The sequence below is a fragment of the Callorhinus ursinus genome, unplaced genomic scaffold, assembly GCF_003265705.2.
Source record: "Callorhinus ursinus isolate GAN/ISIS: 27379988/994484 unplaced genomic scaffold, GSC_fseal_2.0 scaffold23, whole genome shotgun sequence".
In the NCBI taxonomy this organism is placed as follows: domain Eukaryota; kingdom Metazoa; phylum Chordata; class Mammalia; order Carnivora; family Otariidae; genus Callorhinus; species Callorhinus ursinus.
The window spans coordinates 13,882,730-13,902,780 of record NW_027397085.1 but is presented as its reverse complement, the minus strand read 5'-3'; the positions used below and the strand labels follow the sequence as shown (position 1 = coordinate 13,902,780).

At 36.1% G+C, this 20,051-nt stretch overlaps 1 protein-coding gene across 1 annotated transcript in view; it reads left to right on the top strand.

Moving 5' to 3' along the window:
• IPO11 (importin 11) overlaps window positions 1–20,051 on the top strand; it is a 194,692-nt gene that overhangs the window by 154,622 nt on the left and 20,019 nt on the right. Inside the window, exon 29 of the mRNA XM_025892346.2 lies at window positions 7,035–7,119. Coding sequence (XP_025748131.1) covers window positions 7,035–7,119 — 85 coding nt within the window. The remainder of the gene's footprint in view (window positions 1–7,034; window positions 7,120–20,051) is intronic.

Genomic DNA, 20,051 nt, shown 5'->3' with positions numbered 1-20,051 from the left:
TAATTAATTATGTCCTGCATGATTTTTGTTCACTACTACCATATAAACACAGTGTGGTGACTTTTAAAATTTTGTCTTTTATAAAGAAAATTTTGTATTTCTTTTGCCTCTAATTAGTTTGATCTTCAGATCACTTTTAATTTGTTAAAGTGAAATGACAAATTGGACTTCTTTAGTTTAATAATAATTTTATGATTTGACATTAGGTTTTTATGTTAGCATGTAAATGCCTTTTTTAAGATGTTTTGAATATATTCTTTTTTTCAATTAACAAAGTTTCCCTGCCCATTCGGCAAGTTATGGGGAAAAGAGGATTGGTAAACGTCCTGTATTTGTATTTGCCTGATAGAAGCATCCCTGGCATCTTTACATATTAGAGTCACTTGGCACTTGACCAGTTTTAAAAGAGAACGGTTAAAATGACATTTTTTGTGAGAATAGTTAAAATCATGTCATACTTCCACAACTATTAATTTGAAATTTCATTTCATTGCATCCTTTATAGGTAGTAGAATTGCTGTACCTTTTCTCTTATTATTGTTAATAAAGGGCATGTGTTAAATTACGATAAGCAGGACTTAATGAGATTTGAGGCCGCTTGACTTTACATCAATAGTATACTTAGCCTGTTTTCTTTGTTCTTTAAAAATAATCTGTAGAGTGGGGCGCCTGGGTGGCTCAGTAGTTAAGTATCTACCTTCGGCTCAGGTCATGGTCCCAGGGTCCTGGGATCAAGCCCCTCATCGGGCTCCCTGCTCAGCGGGAAGCCTGCTTCTCCCTCTCCCACTCCCCCTGCTTGTGTTCCCTCTCTCGCTGTGTCTCTCTCTGTCAAATAAATAAATAAAACCTTTAAAAAAAAAAAAAAGAATCTGTAGGAAATGGGAAAGATTGCCATTTAAATCCTATTTTGTTGAAAACATGGAAAGCAAATTTATATTGTTGCATCTTATTAAACATATGTAGACATGATGTGTCTGGCATATAAGTTTGCCTTCAAGAATACAGGAGTTCAGCTGAGATAGAAACTTCACACTTCAGGGATGCTTGTGTGGCTCAGTCGGTTAAGCGTCTGCCTTCGGCTCGGGTCATGATCCCAGGGTCCTGGGATCGAGTCCTGCTTTGGGCTCCTTGCTTGGTGGGAAGCCTGCTTCTCCCTCTCCCACTCCCCCTGCTTGTGTGTGTTCTCTCTCTCTCTCTCTCTGACAAATAAATAAAATCTTAAAAAAAAAAAACAAGAAACTTCACACTTCTCTGATTACAACCAAAATAAGAAACCATGCATGTAGGCAGTTTTTTCCAGGTTTTTTTAAAGTTAACATAGGGTTTATGGCACATGACTATAAATATTGTGTATGCATAATATGTGACAAAGTTTACAACGGTGAAATATTTAGGATATAATCAAATGTTCCTCATCCTCTTTGGAGTATATAATTTAGGGGAAGGATGTGTCTAATAGCACAGTGAAAACACTAGTAATGAGTAAAGGCAATTATGTATGTTTTGAACAAAGCACACCAAACAGTAGAATTCTAACTTGTGCTCCAACAGAGGAAAAAAGAGGCACTGTGTGTTAGAGTCTTCATGAAGGGATAGGACTTAGGATATAGGAAATGGACATAAATATAGCATGGTCTAAGAGGAAGGGATGAGAGTCAGGAAGTTGTTAGAAATAAAGTTTAGAAATAGTGTAGTTTCATTATTTTCAAGATTAGGATACAGAGGCTCGGAAAAGTGCAGTGACACAGCAGATGAGTAGAGGAGTTCAGACTAGAACCATGGTGTTTTGACTCGTGTTGCCAAGCTCAGCCAGGGAGAAAGTTTGGGTTTGGAAGAGGAAAATGTTGGGCATAAGGAAGACCCTTATGACTAGGAGACCATTATTGGGATCCATACTACAAAGACCTAGACTTGAAGGCTATGGTGCCTGGGTAGCTGGGACGTAAAACCAGTTTTCTTCCCCAGAATTGTTTGGTCACTGCTTTTTACCCTGGGGTGGTATTTGGCATATGGAAACACAGTGGAGAAACTATTTTCCTAACTTTTCTAGGTTTTCTACTAGAGGTTAGACTGGATCTGTGATAATCTTCCTACTCTGTAATTCTGTGAACTGCATAGAGTTTTGTTTTTTTTTTTGTACACTATGTGGAGTTCTAAAAATTATAGTCCATCAGACCGTAAGGTATAAATAGACTTTCAGAAAAGGGCACATGAGAAACATAAAATATTTACTTATGTAACTAACTTATCCTCCAGCTTCCCCTTCCTGTTTATTGGAACAGTTTATTCAAAGAAAGTTAATATTTTTAGTTCTATTGAATTCCTATTGTATTCTCAGTATAGAATAAATTAGAGCAAAGGAAGAAAACCCTGGGTTTTTTTTTTTTTTTTTTTTACCTCTATAAGTAGTGTATTAGTCAGGGTTTTCCATATAGACAGAGCCAATAGAAGTTTTTTTTATATATATGTGTATAAAGGGAGAGAGCTTGCCAGAGAGAGAGAGATACTTATGTTATATATTTATAATAACATAAATATAAATAGATTTATTATAAAAAGTTGACTCATGCAATTGTGGAGGCTGAGAAGTCCTAAGATCTCCAATTGGCAAACCAGAGTGTAGTTTTAGTCCAAAGTCCAAAGGCCTAAAAGTAGGAGAGCCAGTGGTGTTAAGTTTTAGTCTGAGTCACAGAGCCAGAGAAGACTGATGTTCCAACTAAAAGGCAGAGAGTGAATATTCTTTTAATTAGACCTTTTGTTCTATTCAGGCCTTGAACTGATTGAGACTCACACACATTGGGGAGGGCAATCTGTGGTACTCACTGTAGAAATTCACATGTTAATCACCTGTAGAAACACCCAGAATAATATTAACCAGTTATTTGGGCATTCTGTGGTCCATTTCAGGTGTTACATTTAACCACAGTAATGAAGCCTGGTTGACAGCTCATCTCTGTATTCAGACTTGTTTGTGCCATACATTGTGCTGTATGAGGAAGCAGCAGAGGCTCTGTCCTGAAGGAGTTCACTACCTAGAAGGGGAAATGGGGACCAGTGGAGCAATGCCAGCTACAGAAGAAGGAGGGTTTGGGGAAACTGCAAATAACTTATGAGAATATGTAGTGGATTAGAGCCAACTGGTAAAGTAGCTTGAAAAGGAATTTGGACTAGCTTGTATAGTCAGTGGAAGTTCATGTGGCAGTTTTAAAGTGTGTAAGTACGAAGAACAGGTTTATATGTCAGGAGAGTCCACTTGAGTGCATTGTGGAGGATGATAGGGAGGGGTGGAAAGGCTCACACTGAGTGGTCTTAGACCATTGAAACCACCTGGGATGCTTGTTAAAAATGCATTTTTCCCTTCCCCAGTCCAGACCCATTATATCAGAATCTTTGGGGCTATGGCAGTAGAACCTGCCTTGTAAACAGGAACCCTAGATGATTCACATGCCCTTTAAAAATTGAGAATGTACTGCCTGGGAAATGGAGAAGCCCTTCAGGTAGCTGTTCTACTAGTGCTGATAGGAGTTTGAGATAGATTGTGGAGGAAGAATTGGCAGGAAATGATGACAGGTGGGTGTGGCTAGAGAGTTACAAGTATTTATAGTTTGGGGGACATGACATACATAAATTTTTAAGATACTGGTGCTTACACCTAACCTATGTCTATTTTTATGCTTTAATATGTCTTCATAACTGTTTTCTCACAGGCTTTTAAAAATTAAATGTAACATTTTATGTGGGGAAAAATGGAGGTGGGTTTTTATCTTAAGATGAACCTTTTTTTTTTTTTGTAGTAGAAAAGTTTATCTTCCAAGATAAATGGGTAGTTAACAGTTGACTGTTACTGATCTTGATACTGGTATTTCTTCAGAACGGTATATAAAATGAATCCATTTAGAAGAAAGAAGAGTTCTATTTTCGGAGTTTAAGAATCTGGATTTTTTTTTTCTTTTTTTAAATTGAAGTATAATTGACATGTAACATTATATTAGTTTTAGGTGTACAACATAATGATTCAGTATTTGTGTTTATTGTGAAATGATCAAAACAGTAAGTCTAGTTAACATCCATCACCGTACGTAGTTAATTTTTTTTTTCTTGTAATGAGGATTTTTAAGGTTAATTCTCTAAGCACCTTTTAAATATGCAATAGAGTGTTATTAACTATAGTTACTGTGCTATATGTTATATCTCCATGACTTATTTTATACCTGGAAGTTTGCATCATTTGACCCCTTTTACCCATTTTGTCCACCCCCCACCACTCTCCCAACTCTGGCAACCACTATTCTCTTCTCTCTTTGAATTTTATCTTTAGTTGGAGGTAGAGTTCCACATGTGTATTTTTACTTTTGTTGCCTTTGCTTTGGAGTCAGATCAAAAAAATCATCACCCGAAGACTGATGTCGGGAGCTTACCACTTAAGTTTTCTTCTAGGAGTTTGATGGTTTCAGGTCTTACATTCAAGTGTTTAATCCATTTGGAGTTAATTTTTGTGTAAGGTGTAAGATAGTGGTCCAGTTTCATTCTTTTGCATTGATTTCTTTATATGTTTGTATTTTGGTTAGTACAGTAATTCACTAAACCAGGAAAATAGATTAGTGAGGCTTGAGATTTGCCTTCTACTTGTCTTTGGTTAGAGTGGTTTTCCTTTCTTCCCTAAAGTAATATTTTGTTTTTAGACAAATTGGGAAATGAAATTGACAAACCCCTTGCCAAAGTTTGGGAAGTACAAAGAAAGGATTCAGTCAGCAGTTTCATGTATAAGTGGCTAGAATTTCTTAAACGTGCTCCTGTAGAAAGCAGTCATGGTTAGCAGAATAAGATTGCCATGATGCCTGTCGAGTCGCTGGGGCTGGGGTCAGCTTTCATTGACGCAGATGGGGACATGGACGCATATAGAGGCATGGAAAAGGAGGGTACTGGACACATTCAGGGTACTTCTGGAAGGAGGATGGTTACATAATCAACCAAAGTGTCCACTGCAGAGACAATTGAATAATGCTGTCAGTTCTAGTTTTATTGTGACATTCCGAAGTGAGTTTTAGATTAAATGAAAGGTTTTATTGCATGTACCTTTTAAATTTGAAATAATTTAAAGGGTTTCATGTTGTATGCTAATGCTATTGGTCGTGTTTCATTGGTTAGAGTTTCTTGTTGGGAAAGATTCTGATTTTTAAGTGGCTAAAGTGCCTGGATCTATTTAGTGAATGGGTGTAGCACGTGAGAGGGTCTGGCTGCCTCGGTTCACATATTAATTGTCACTAATTTAGACTATTTTATTATTATTTTTATTACATTCATTGCATACATATTTTAGCTTATTAGAAATCTATTAATTCCCACCATGCCTTTTATGTAAAACATGATTCCCTGTCTTTAATGTTTGTCAAAAAAAATAAGATTTGACTTTTAATTGGAAACCTACCTGCAGGAAAGAATTTCATCTTTAGGTTTTTCAAATTCATTTTTTTTTCTTTCAATTAACACCCTCCAGAGACCCAAGTGAATGCAGTTTGCAGAATTGCAGAGGAAAAATATTCTGCCCTGTCAATAATTTTTGGTCTCTGGAAAAAAATTATATGTGTAAATGTATATTTATATGCAGAATATACTCCATTATATATGTGATAAATCATTTAATTTAGGGAAAGGAGAAAGAGAGTTTTTCCTATTCAAATAAGTTAACAGATTTAGGAATGTGGTGAAGGAATTTCATGCAACATAAAACATACTTCCTGGAGATCCAGATTCACTGCAGTTAGAATTCAAATCTGCAGCAGGCATCACATAGCGAGTATGAAGGAACTCCTTATTATTCAGTTCTAAAATAGAAAGTGGGATTTAGATCGTTTTCTAGACATTTCACTTTACTAAATAGCATTTGGGCTGGGATAATAATATAATTTCTCTCTTAGTGCCAGAGTCCCCTGGCCAACTAGTTGTGCTATATCATATTGTATCATGGTGGATGAAAGCATTGCAGCATCAAGAGGTTAAGACCATGCAGTGGGTTAGGAATTAAGCTCTTGCTGTTTCTGATTGAATGCACCAGTATGCACTGACTGGGTCAGAAGTAGTTGTTTCGAAAAGTTGATTTTTTTTAATGCTGGGGAATAGAGGGAAATGGGTATCCCCATACCCCTGCAGGAGTGAGCCTGATCAGGTTTCTGGTGTCAGCACTTGTCTTGAACCTTGAATTAACAGTTATTTACACAGCTGAGTCAGGAGTTACGTTTCCTCTATACTTGCTACAAAACATAGGAGAAACCAAGCGTTCTTTGCCATGGTTTATTGGTTAGGAACCTTTGACTCTGATAAATTCCTGAATTCTGCTATTCTAAAGTAGGAAGCAGTGAGGTTTATTCCATCAACTGGATTCACTAGACAATACTTATTTCTTGTCTCCCTGGAAGAGAGAAACTATTGACTAAATAGGAAACTATATTTCTATTATCTCTGTTAATGGTGAAGAGCAGTGGTGCAGATAATCAAAAGGATTTATAACTGGTTCTACAGGTACCCGTGCTCTCAGGGACAAGTTCCTCATAGCATAGTAATGCCATTTGGAGCACAGAGTAGATTATTGCATAATTAATGTTGTTTTAATGAGGTTATTATTTAAATTATTGCTCCTGTTAAGAAACATGTATAATCTACAGACCTAAGATTGGTGGTAAAAGAAGGGTTAATCTTAAGTGTCTCTAAGTATCATTTTTTTAGAAAAACATAAAGGGTACACCTTGCTTTGTCAGGTAATATATGGTTTAAAAATCACGTATACATAAATTCCTTGTAACTTGCTGCCTTCAATTCTCAAGTAATGTGTTCTAAAATATTTTGGTATGGCCCTTTTTCTAGAAAGTGAGGTACATTTTTGTAATTAAATCTTAAAATTTTAAATCTAACTTATCTAGCTATTCCTCACATTTTGGTACATAGAAGCATTAATATTCTCAGTGATTTTCAGGCTTTGTTTCAGCATGTTACAGATGTTTTTTTATTTACTTAAAAACTTTTTTTTTTTTTTATAGCTGTATGTTAATGTCTCATCTTGAAGAACCAAAAGTTACAGAGGATGAAGAACCACCCACAGAACAGGATAAGAGAAAAAAGATGGTAAGTTAAACAGTGGCTTTTAAAATTTGGGAGAACCATTTATTATTATATTCTTTAGGTCTGAAAATGTCTCTTGGTCAATTCATCCATGTATCCATCTCTCTGTCCATCCCCTGTTGTAGAATTAATGTAAGCTGAGCTTTGAAATTTGGAGTGTACTCCTAAAACTGATAAATTGTGTTCCTAGTAATCCTAGTACAGGAAGTAGAGTTAAAATCTTAATCTGAAATAGCTTTTCTTGTCTTAGCAGAGCAAAGGGTTTACTCTTTCACTTACAGAAAACATGTGACCCTCAAAACTCATTTAGGTTGTAATGCTTACTCTTCGGTTTTGAGGAGATTTACTGAAATTGCTTCATTCCCTGTTACTTCATGAATTTTCGCAACGAATTTTTTCTGAGCTAATCATAGGCCTTTACAAAAATTCCTTTAACTGCTAAATTGAAACAAAAAAATCAGAAACCTCTGAAATATCCCGTCTTTAAAATTATTTATAATCTTGAACTTTTAAGTATTTACTTTGACACATGAATGTAAAATAGCCATATAAGTCACCTTTTTCCCATTTCCTCATGGAATCTGTTCTGGTCTTCTGGCCTCATCGTTACTAATTGCATTGTGCCTTCTTTCCTCATTCGCACTTGAGAACAACGGTAATATCCCTCAAAAGTAAATAAATCAGTATATAAGCTGGTAATGGGATACACTGAACGCCTCGTAATTACTGGTGATCCTTATTTCAGTCTGCTCACAACATTCCCTCCTTGAATTATGCCACATGAACCCACAGGGGGCTTCACTTGCCCTCAGGGTGGAGCTGATACTGCGCTGCTCAGACAGCCTTCTTTTATTTTTTTTCTAAATTTTTTAAATTAAAAAAATTTTTTTAACTTCTGTTTTTTTTTTTAATGTTCAGTTAGCCAACATATAGTACATTAGTTTTTTTGTTTGTTTGTTTGTTTTTAGAGAATGCATTCTTTTATTTCAAAGGGGGAAAGGCAAACAACCTACAGATCATGGTAGACCTGAAAGAACAGGATGAATTTTAACATTTCCATCACTTATTTTTTTTTGGAAGCCCAACATAGCTACATCATTAGTTTTTGATGTAGTGTTCAGTGATTCATTAGTTTCGTATAACAGCCTTCTTTTAAACCGTGTTAGAGTGGAATCCGTTTTACTTGGCGTTTTCGCTGGAGTGATGAAAGCCTTTCAGTATAGCCTAACAGTTTGTCTTCTCCTTCCTCGTCTCCACTTTTGAAGGCATTTAATATATAATTGGTGTTACGGAAAATATAACATCTTCCTTCATAAGATTCTAAACTTGTAGATGAGTAATAGGTATTCTGCTTCTCTTCATTCCTCAGCTTTTGTACGCACTTTATGCACATCATTTAGTCAGCTAGATTGACCCTTAGCAAATTCATCTACTCAAATTTATTTTTCATCCTATAGAGAATCCTCAGTAACATCGTATAGTACTAATTTTAATCCTAACTGGATTTTGAAGGTAAGTGAAATATTACCTTAAGGAACAGTGTAAGAGCATAGTTTCAGAAGTAACACTTAAAGTTTCTTGTTTCAGTTTTGTGATTTTAAGTATTGTTTGAGAGCTGGCTGTTTTATCGTTATTGTTCTAATCATGGGCAGTATTATTTTACAGAACAACCGTTATTTTTTCCAGGGGTTGATTTTTTTTTTTTTTAGATTTTATTTATTTATTTGACAGAGAGAGAGAGAGAGAAAGAGACAGCAAGAGAGAGAACACAAGTAGGGGGAGTGGGAGAGGGAGAAGCAGGCTTCCCACTGAGCAGGGAGCCCGATGCGGGGCTGGATCCCAAGACCCTGGGATCATGACCTGAGCCGAAGGCAGACACTTAATGACTGAGCCACCCAAGCGCGGGTTGATTTTATTTGAAATTAGTCGTCACAATAGCATTTTGATGTAGATCTATATTGTCATCTCTACTAAGATTTCCAGTGCCTTAGACTTAGAGCATTAGTCTAATGCCGATGATACCTCAGCATTTATGGTTAATACCGGATTATTTATCTTAGCCTTGAATAGGTCTAATTTTGAATACCATGATAATTTTTCTGTAACTTTTTAGTAACAATATTAGTTTCACTGTATCTTCAGGCTTACCAGTATAAATAATGTATTTTTTTCAGTAATTATATCATCATTCTTATACTGTATGTCTTTAACATTAGAAATTTTTTGAGAACTATCTAGGTGTGTCCTGGTTGTAATTTCAAAGGGAAAAATGTTTGCTGGTAGATGATTATTAACTATTATTTAAAAGAAAAACCAATCTAGTGTCAAAGGGTTTTTCATTTTAAAGTGAAAATGTTTACTTAAAAGGAAGAAAAAGTGTAACTGCTTGGTTCCACAATTAAATAACTAAAAGTTTGATTTACTTAACTGCCATTGTTGTCTTCAAGTTGTCCCTAAAATGTGGTGTCTGCATTTCAGTAGCTGCTTTGCAGAGGATAGCAGCGTGATTGTAATTCAGAAAAGTGGATGATTAACATTACATCGAATGTGCCAGGTGATGTTGCATGTATTTATGAGCATTCTCATAGTTCGTTTTAAGTAAGGGTGGCATTTCCATTCAGGAAAGCTATTCACCAGTCCAGACTTCTGATCTTGCCCTTTTTCATCCATCTCCTGTCTAAACTACCTGTTTGGGCGGAACTAATGGAAGGTCCAGTGCAGCTCAAGCATTTCATTTCATTCCTAAGATCTCTCGCTATCCACTATGCTCCAGGAGTAGAACGATAATTTTGTGATATCTTCCATACAGAATTAAACTAATACATTAACATTTTAAGTTGCTTATAATTTCTGTCTTGTGATGTGTGACTTACGAGGCATTTATAAGTTGTACTTTTCCAAATTAAAGTTTTTGAGCATATTAATGCTTTCTGGCAACTTGATGGTACTGGTTAAGAAAGCATTATTAATGAAACATTTGATATAGTAAGGAAAGCTATGTTAATGCGGTATTTCTGATCATACTTCCATGTTAAATATTTCTCAGTTTAAGCCCCAGAAATATTTTGGTGATCTGCTTCTATCCATCATAATCTAATTTCATATATACTTACTAGATGCTTTAGTTGATAATGTCAATATAGATAAGCTTGAATATTATTAAAACTACACTAACTTTGGGGCACTTGGGTGACTCAGTCATTTAAGCATTAGACTTGGTTTTTCGCTCAGGTTGTGATTTGGGGGTCATGGGATCAAGCCCCATTTTGGGCTCCATACTTGACATGGAGTCTTCTTGAGATTCTTTCTCCCTCTCCCTCTGTTCCCCCTTTCCCACTTGTGAGCGCACGCTGTCTCTAAAATAAATAAATAAATCTTTAAAAACAAAACTATACTAACTTCTCATTTTCCTGTGCTCGTAGAGCATTAGCAAAAATAATGGTCCATCCAGATATCATCATTTTACATTACTTTGAAGTAATAATAGTAATGCCTTGTCTATATAATATTATCCTTTTTTTAAAGAATTTTTTTAGAGTGTCATCTTACTTACCCTGTAACAGTTTCATGGCCAGATATTGATGAGGAAACCAAGTCACAGACAAGTTGCCTCTTACTCAAGAGTTACAGATTCTGGGAAAGACCGAAATTAGAACTGAGCTTTCTTGACTCCTAGCCTGATGCATTCTTTATGATTTTAATTTCTAAAATTGCTGTAGCTTTTCTAAAATGTTTTGAGAAATCCCACATCCCATTTTGCTGAAACTGCACAATGTATGGGAACTACATGTTTGAGGGGAAAATATACCAGCTTAAAATACAGCTCAGCTACAAGTCACGGGAATTGGAATTAGATCTGTAGATTAAGTATAGTTTGTCATGTCCTCGTGATAAGCATGGCTAGCAAAGAGGTAGTTTATTAATTTGTACATTTGCTTTACTTTTATAGTTAAATGTAGTTTGCAGTTCGTTTGCAGTCTGAATAAACTATAAGCAAGACCTAGAGAAATGACCTTGAGGAATACCTGTTGAGAGAGATCAATTTCAGGAAGAACATTAATAATAATTCACAGAGATGGTAATTATTTTGTGAGTAACATTGAGTATATACTATATTTAAGTATTATTTTAAGTTTTTTGTGTACTTATTGAATGCTCACTGCATGATACACTGTTCTTGAAATTGAGGATATGGCAGTGAATGGAGCTTACAGTCCGAAGAAATGATTTATGTATAGTAACAATGTTAAGTTTATGAAGATTTAGATTAAGTAATAAATATCACAGTAGTTTTCTAAATTCATAGCATGTTCATGAAACTTGGCAGTTTTGTATATAGTGTTGCTAGAAATATATTTTTACTGTGTTTTAATAAATCAGTTAAAGAATGTAGCCTTCACTTCACTGACAACTGTTTTCTATCTCTCTCTTTTTTTTTGTTTTTGTTTTATAGATCTTTGCAAGCCTTCTATTTGATTAGTTTTTCAAGACCAGTATCATTTTGGGAACTGTTTTAACAGTTTTCAAGATCATTTGTACTTGCAATTAATTTGATTTTCATCTTTTATGTACACATATAGGAATATATCTTAATGTATTTTAGAAGAAAAATTTAGAGCTATCTTATATCTAGCTTAAGAATATGAACTATTATTTTTCCATTATCTCTCTCAAGAGGTAGATTAGAATTGAAAACATTTATGTGATATTTTTACAAACCAATGGAAATATCATTTTAACACGTACTTTACTTTTAAGGGGCTGTTTGCTGAGTGAGCTGTGCAGGTGAATTTCTACTGGTTTGTAATCAGGTCTTAAGCTTTTGATAGGCTCAAATATTTATAGCAAGAGTTTTAAATTTTAACTTGTACTGTATATAGGTCAAACAGAATCTACAGCCTAACTGAGCCAAATTTTGGGTGGAACCAAGTATTTATAGGTTGAATGACATGAGCAAACCCGGCATCCCAGTCTTCTGCTTTGGCTGTAGCACATCTAAGCAGATTAATTGTCTTTTAGGTTGGGTTGCATTTTATTTGATAAATACATAACCAGATCCTAAGTTTCATGGCAAATACAGTAGATCCTGAGCATGGCTTGCATATTGCCTTCTAGTGAGTGTTGTCTCTTGTGCTCCTGTCGCCAAATACAGAACTGGATCAGAGAGGGACAAGACTAGGGCAGTGTGGGAATGGAATTGTCTGAAAATCAGAGCCTATAGGTAGCTAACGGTTTTTTCCCCTTTTTGAGAGTAGGTAGACTGTATCAGCCTTCACCTCTGCCTCCCTCCCGTTTCCTCCTCCCCAGCTCCTTCTGTCATCAACTCTTCCTGAGAACTTTTATTTGCCTAACCATTAAGTCCATCAGCTTTCCTTAGAGTTTTACTTAGTAGAATTTAGAATACATTGTCAGAGGGAAAGTTAACTTGTTATCACTTGAAAATACTCTATAATGTTGTTTTAAAAGTGTTCAGTCAAAATGTAATGTTAGCCGGGCACCCTTTGATAGTGGTTGGGTTGGGAAGTTGTAAACTCTCCTAGCATGATTTTGATCACTGAGAACCAGTTGGGTGATTGTTTCACCTGCCCTCATTTGCCTCTAAAAAAAGCTCAACAGAGCTAATAGAAAGAATCCTATTTGGCTGTCACTAATAAGGTACTGTGTTTTTCTTAGTTAACTAACAGTAATCTTGAAATTCACACACAAAAGGCATTTTTATTTTTCAGATAATATGAGATTAATCCATCATCTTACTGGTAGTTTCTGAACTGCCTTTTGAGAATCCTTGCCCTATTGCATTCAGTAATCAAGGTAAATATCTAATTGTTGAAAGTACTCTTTTTTTTATTCAGCTTGCATGCACTGTCATACTAGTTATGACTTTAGAGAGCTTTCTTGTGCTTTTTCTCACTGTGCCCAGTTCCATCACATTTTTCCCCTCTACTTTCTTGCTACATCGTGAGTTCATCTTAATTTAGAACTGATCCTCATCCGCATCCTGAACTCTGACCTCTGACCTCTCTGTCACAACGTCGTCTGCTTCCTTACTAACCATTCCATGTGTCCTGGAAATTCTGCTTTGTACCTTTATCTGGAGTCCTATAATTATTTTTTTCATAGTCTTTATACAGACTTATTTTCACAGATTTTCCCATCCTTTAACCTAGATTTTCTTGTTTTTCTGCTGCTCTTATCTTTGGCCAAGACATGGCTTTTGTCACCCCATGTTAGATCTACTAAATTTGTGGACCTGGAAATCAGGCTTACATATTTCTTAAAAAAGCTTCACATGTTATTTTGGTGTCCAACTAAGGTTACGAACCACTGCGATAGGAATTAAACTCCCTGACGGTCTTTTATCGACTTCTTTACCATGACCCCCCCCCCCATCCTTTTGGGCCCTGGCCTCCTTTTCCCTGCTCCGTTTCCTAAACCAGATGACTTGTCTGCATACATATTGTACGTTTTTTCGCCTCTGTTCCAGCACTCTCTGATGAGCCCTTACCTGTAGAGGAGCCCCTTCATCCTCCTCGTCACTCAGCTTACTCATTTACTGTTTTCCTCACGAGGCGCCCTCTCTGCTCACTGGCCACCCCTCCCACCCATGCCTAGTTACAGAAATAAGCCTTGCCTTTCCTGGACTTACGTAGCATCTTCTCTGTACATCTCAACTGCCCATACCACCCTTACGTAACCTAGCAATTCAAATCTGCGATCTCCTTGAAATTAGGAACCATGTCTCACTTATCTTTGTATATGTATGTGTGTATATCTTTGTATATTTCCATAAAACTTTGTTGAATAAACATTTCTTTTATTACATATTAATATTTCTTTAACCATGGCATTCTCTTTAATTTGTAATACTTAAGGCACCTTAAGAAAATCAGTTAGCAAATAGTATATACAAGCAAACAACTGAACTTTTTTTTTCTGTTTTACCTTTCAGTTGAAAAGATTCAATCTAAAATATACCCCTGTTTTCTTTGGGTCCTTGGATAGCTATATTCATACTGATGAGTGTAGTGTCATTGGATCTATTTCCCTCTGCCTTAAAATTACAGAGTTCTCTCCTCTTTTCATTCTCAAAACAAATTTAGGTCCATACTACCTCTTTCCTTATCTTGCATCTTATTAGCACCAGTGGAAAAGTAGTAATAGCACTACACAGACACAGTTTTCCTAATTGACTTTGTAGCTAATTAGTCCTGGCAGGAACTGTGTATACTGTGTCTTGTGGTCCATCATATTGGTGGTCTTTATATAAAATAAAAAAAACACTCCAGAAAACTATTAACCATTAACCTGATTATTCAGTGACGTTGCTCAGGCGGATTTTAGTCTTCAAGCTTTTTATTGCTTTGACAGTGCACCCTAGGGGACATCTTTCTTGTAAAAATTTATTTTGTAACCTCTAAGCAATATTTTGAGGGAATGGCAGTATTTAGTATTATTTGGTGTAATTAGTGTTAGTAAGTATACCAAAAATTATTTGATACATAGAAACTAGAGATTTTAAAGACACTGTAATTTATATCATGCCTGTTCTTAGAAAAAAATGTTTCAGTGTATATGAGTATCAATGCCTAAAAATAAAGTTCTGCTAATAACAATGTATAAAATAAAGACTTGGGAAAATGTCAAGTGTGCATTTCGGTTTGGGAGCATCCAGGGACCCTAGTTTCAGAACCATTAATTCAGAAGCTGGAGGAGGAAGTAAATTTTAGGATCGTTATTGTATTTATTTAGGCAGAAATTCATAACCTAACATCCAGCCTGTGGATTGACTTCTGGGGGAGTTTTGGAAACACCAATGAGATTGTATGCAGATTTGGGTGAGAATGTACATTTTGGGAAAGAAGGAGGTTATATATTCCTTTTATAAGATTTCTTTAGGGACTAATAAAAGATTAATTGAAAAGAATCTCTTGACTCTTCTAATACTCTCTCCTTTAGGATTTAGATGTAGATCTTTTGATTTTTTTTCACACACAGGTGTGTACTGTCTCCCCATCCTGACTAATTTTCCTCCACTTGGCTTTACTTGGCCCAGAGGCTTTATGTGTCTTGAGTAGTGAGCAACTACGGAAGCAGTTTGTGCCAGACTGTTTTTAAGTAGCCAGTTGGTTATACATACTGTTTCCATGCCACCAGCCAAATGAAATGTTGGCTGCCGAGAGAAATAGTAAAATTGGGCCCCGGGGCCCAGGGAGACCATGAGCTTGTGCCCAAAGGTAAGAGAACCTTGGGGTTATTCTTGTTGCCTTCCCCACCCCCAGTTCATTTGAGAATTATTCATGAATATCACTCATGGTTTCCATAGCAAGAGTATGTGTTTTTAACAAACCAGTGTTTCCAAAGATTCCTTTCCAGTTTCCTCTCAGGGCCCTAGAAGTAAGAGGCTGAACTCTCAGGTTAATTCACATTTTATCTAGTTTCTTGAACCATTAAACAAAGTACCCATTCAGCAAGCACTCATTGAGTTATGTGTCAGGAGCGATGCTGTTGTGAACTGAATGTGTGGGGGAATGACAGAGAGCTGGAGATGAGGTGTGAAGGGGAGATTAAGGAGAGAAGCCTTTCCCCACATCATGGATGCTTTAGACAATACATGTAATTTCCTTTGCTTTTTGAGATTGTAAATTTGTTAAATTGGAGTTGTTTCTTGCAAAAAGGGAGATAATAGGCTTTGAAATTATCCTTCAAATAGTGAAATAAGTGATGAAACATTTTTTAAGATACTAGAAATCAGAATATGAAAAATAATGATCTCTGAGAAACAGAAAACAAACCCAATGAGGCCTCCCATTGTCACAGTTTACTGCCTGGAGAGAGTTTCCAGGGAGTGGCACAGGGAGCCAAGTGGTCTCTTTGATTTGAGGAGATGGAGCTGGAAGTCTGAGGATGCCAAAGAGGCTCAGCTTACCAGAGAATAGGGAGCAGCCCCCTTAGAACTTGCCAGATGTCTGGAGGGTCCCTTGTGAGTCTTCATCTGAGTACTGATCAGCACACACAAGTGTGGAAGTTACCCATGGCCAGGGAAAGAACCTCCAGGAAGGATCCTCCAGGAAGGATCTTAGGGGAGCAATACTCTTGAGCTGACAGACCCAGGAATAGATCTGTTGTCAGAGTGGAAACCTCAGAAATGATAGGGTATTAGGTAGAGGATTCAGAAGTCTATGTCAGTGGTGGTACGAAATTATCCTCATATTAGGTATTGCTCTGATCCTGCCAAACAAAGATAAAAGCAAAATCTGAAAAGATCGAACTGTTTCTAAGCAATGTAACCATGTCCTAGAACAAAAGTCAAGACTATAGTCATATAAAAATTTCCAGTACCTAACAGGGCAAAATTTATAATGCCTGGCATCCATTAAAAACCTACAGGCATATGAAGAAGCTGGAAAATATCCATAGTGTGTGTGTGGGGGGAATCAATCAATTTTAACTACCCAAGAATAGAAACATATGCAGGAAATGGTAGAAAAGAGCATTAAAACAGTTTTTATAACTGTGTTCCCTCTGTTAAGAAGCTAGAGGAAAGATTGAGCATGTTAAATAGAGATGTTGAAGATACTTTAGGAAGACTGAAATGAACCTGTAGGAATTAAAATCTATAATATCTGGTGGGGTTAATGTAGATTAAGTATTGGGGAACAAAAGATTAGTGAATTTTGAAGACCTAGAAGTAAAAACTCTAAAGTGAAACAGAAAAAAAGACAGGTGGAGGGGTAAGCCATGTAGGACATCGTCAAGCGGCCTAATGTACAAGTAGTTCAAGTCCCCACAGGACAAAAACAGAGAACAAAAGAAATATTTGAAGAAATAATGGCCAGATTTTTTCCAAATTTAATGTCAACTATGAGCTCACAGGTCTAAGAAGCTCAGAGAATCCCACACACAAGATTCAAGACTGTCCCAAGCCACATCATAATCAACTTGCCACTTAAATCCAGTGTTGAAGAGAACATCTTCAAAGTAGTCAGGGGGAAAAAAATGAATGCATTACATCGAGAGGAAAAGAGAGAAGAATGATAACAAACTTGTCATCAGAAACAATGCAGGCAGTCTGACAGAGCAGCATCTTATATACTGAAAGAAAAAAACAAAACCTGTTTTTTAAAATTGTTTCATTACTGAATTAATGTTTTAGAATAAATTTTTACTCTCGAAAATAATTTTTTTTTTTTATTTACTCCCTACTTAACTTGTAAAGTTGACAAATTTTATTTTGGTGATAATGGAAGATAGCATTCTATTTTCTGGGTTTTTTTACTCAACAACAGTGCAGAATGTTTACAGAGTATTTGCATAATCCGTAACAGTATTGTAGATGACCACAGAAAACCTATTATATTGTCAAATTTATCTGATAATAGTACTGGATATGTTTCATGCTACTGCTTGAATGAAGCCACAGAAGAGTAGGCATGAGTGCTTTATAATCATCAGGGTAGAAGTATGCACACTTGTTACTTTATGGCTTGCCATCTGATTCTTTTTTCCCTTTAAAATTGCTGAGATGATTTCTTTCTCTTTTTTTTAAGATTTATTTATTTGGGAGGGGGGAGAGCACATGAGCCAGGGGAAGCCTTCGCAGAGGGCAAGGGAGAGAGAGAATCTCAAGCGGACTCCATGCTGAGTGCGGCACCTGATGTGGGCTCGATCCCAGGACCCTGAGATCATGATGTGAGCCGAAATCCCGAATTGCCTGCTTAACTAACAGGCGCCCCTCATTTTTTTTCTTTAGCCTTTGATACATAGTGATCTTTAAAGTCTGTAGATAGATAATAGGGAAAAGCCAGCCTACTCAAGAACTTGTCTGCCAAGAAAGTCAAGTAGATCCAAATTGTTCATTTTGACTGGTTTTGTTGGTATCTCGTGAAGCCATTACCAAGAGGTAAAATTTGTCTTTGTTCCTCTGCCTCATAGAAGTCTTTAACTTAATTCTTAAACTTTAATATTAAATAACAGTTTGCAAAATTCTTACAAATTATTGCTTCTCATTTTGCAAAGAAAGCAGTTGTACTGTTAAAAATGCACACATTTTTATCAATGTGTGACTTATTTGCTGTCCCTTGTATGTTGTCTAGTTAGCTGAAGATGTAATTTATTAAAATTGTGTGCAAATTCTCACACTTCTCCATTCTCTTAAAACAGTTCTGTTTACTCTTAGTCAAGTGGCAAATAATCCTGCCTGCTGCAGTTACACACCTGCTACTCTTGACATCAACACAATGGCAAGAGTAACATCTTCAAAATACATGATTTGTGTTTTGTATTTATTCAACATACATTTTTGTATGCTTACCATGTGCAAAGCATTGATTATTATAATTAGTATTTCCTTCACTAGTGATTATGTATACCCATAGGACCTATCTTCTGATTTATGTCCATCAGGCATGTATACATATTCTTTAAAAACATTTAATACCATTAGGTTATGACAAAGCCAGTTTCTGGCATCCGTTTGAGGATTTACTTGTTTTTATGTATGCTTTGCTCTGAGTCTACGTTCCCTAAGTTCAACCACCTGACTGTTAATACTGTTGATAATGATCCCATTTCCAGATGATACTGAAATGTAAAAAGGAGTGTCCTAAGACACATAACTTTACCTTAGGCTGGCTGTATAAAAAAACAGTAAATATTTCAAAGTTGCGGATTGAACATAGCTTTCCTTATAAGTGAGACCCTCAAAATCAATGTTAAACTTACCCAAATCTTAGAAATACATTGTTTTAATGGTAATTTAGCTCTTACAAACTGCAGACTTTGCGAGTGACCTTAAGACAGTCCAAGAGGATGGGAAACAATGAATTGAAATACTCCAACTGAGATGTAATAAAGATACAAATTGATAACCAAGCATCCTCCTGAGAAAGCAGTTCCTCCTGTGATCAAGCTAAAATGTTAATCAAAAAATAGTTAAGATCTTTCACAGTAGGCCCCATAATTGTAATCAAAAGATACTAGAAAAGAAAATTCTATTGAAAATGCCCTTGAAACTAAATAAAGTGATGGTTCCTGAGTTTCAGTTTTTAGTTGAGACTTCAGATTAATTGCTTGGTGACCTCAGTATTGTTCTTGAGTTTTAGAAAGCAGGCAACCTCATTACTTCTTGAATTGAATTTTATTTACCTGAATTGTTACTAAGAACCTTAATCAGGAAGAGTTAAGTAACTTTGCCACTGTTCATTTGGAAACTTTGGCACTGGGCTGTTGAATTAATGTTAAATAAGGTCTTCGTCTTTATATGTGAAGAATATGGCCTCATTTGGGAGAATGTATTTTCAGTAACTGAGGTAACATTCCAGTGAACATCAGACTGTTTTTTCTTTTATTCTTCCTTTTCCCTTCTGCTTCTTTTATAAGGAGCCTATCTTTTGAGGGAGGTGAAATTAAGAAGCCTTTTCAAAGATTGTTCTTTGTAGCAAGTTCCTATTTTGAAGACTTTTTTTAAATTATAAAAGTAACCTATATTCTTTTAAAACCCACAAAATTAGTTATGATAGGAAATACCCTTTCTTCCCCAAGGTAGCCTTTAGTAACATGATATTTCTTTCCAAAGATTTCATTTACATTATATAAATACCTGTAGTTCATAAGTAAGAAATACTATACCTTGTATTATGCTGATTGATTATATTTAAATATAGTAGATATATAAGCATACTTTCATGTGCATATATTTAGATTTGCATCATTTTTTTTAAAGATTTTATTTATTCATTTGAGAGCGCGAGAATGAGAGAGAGAGCACATGAGAGGGGGAGGGTCAGAGGGAGAAGCAGACTCCCTGCTGAGCAGGGAGTCCGATGCGGGACTTGATGCCGGGACTCGATGCCGGGACTCCAGGATCATGACCTGAGCCGAAGGCAGTCGCTTAACCAGCTGAGCCACGCAGGCGCCCCTACATCATTTCTTTTAAT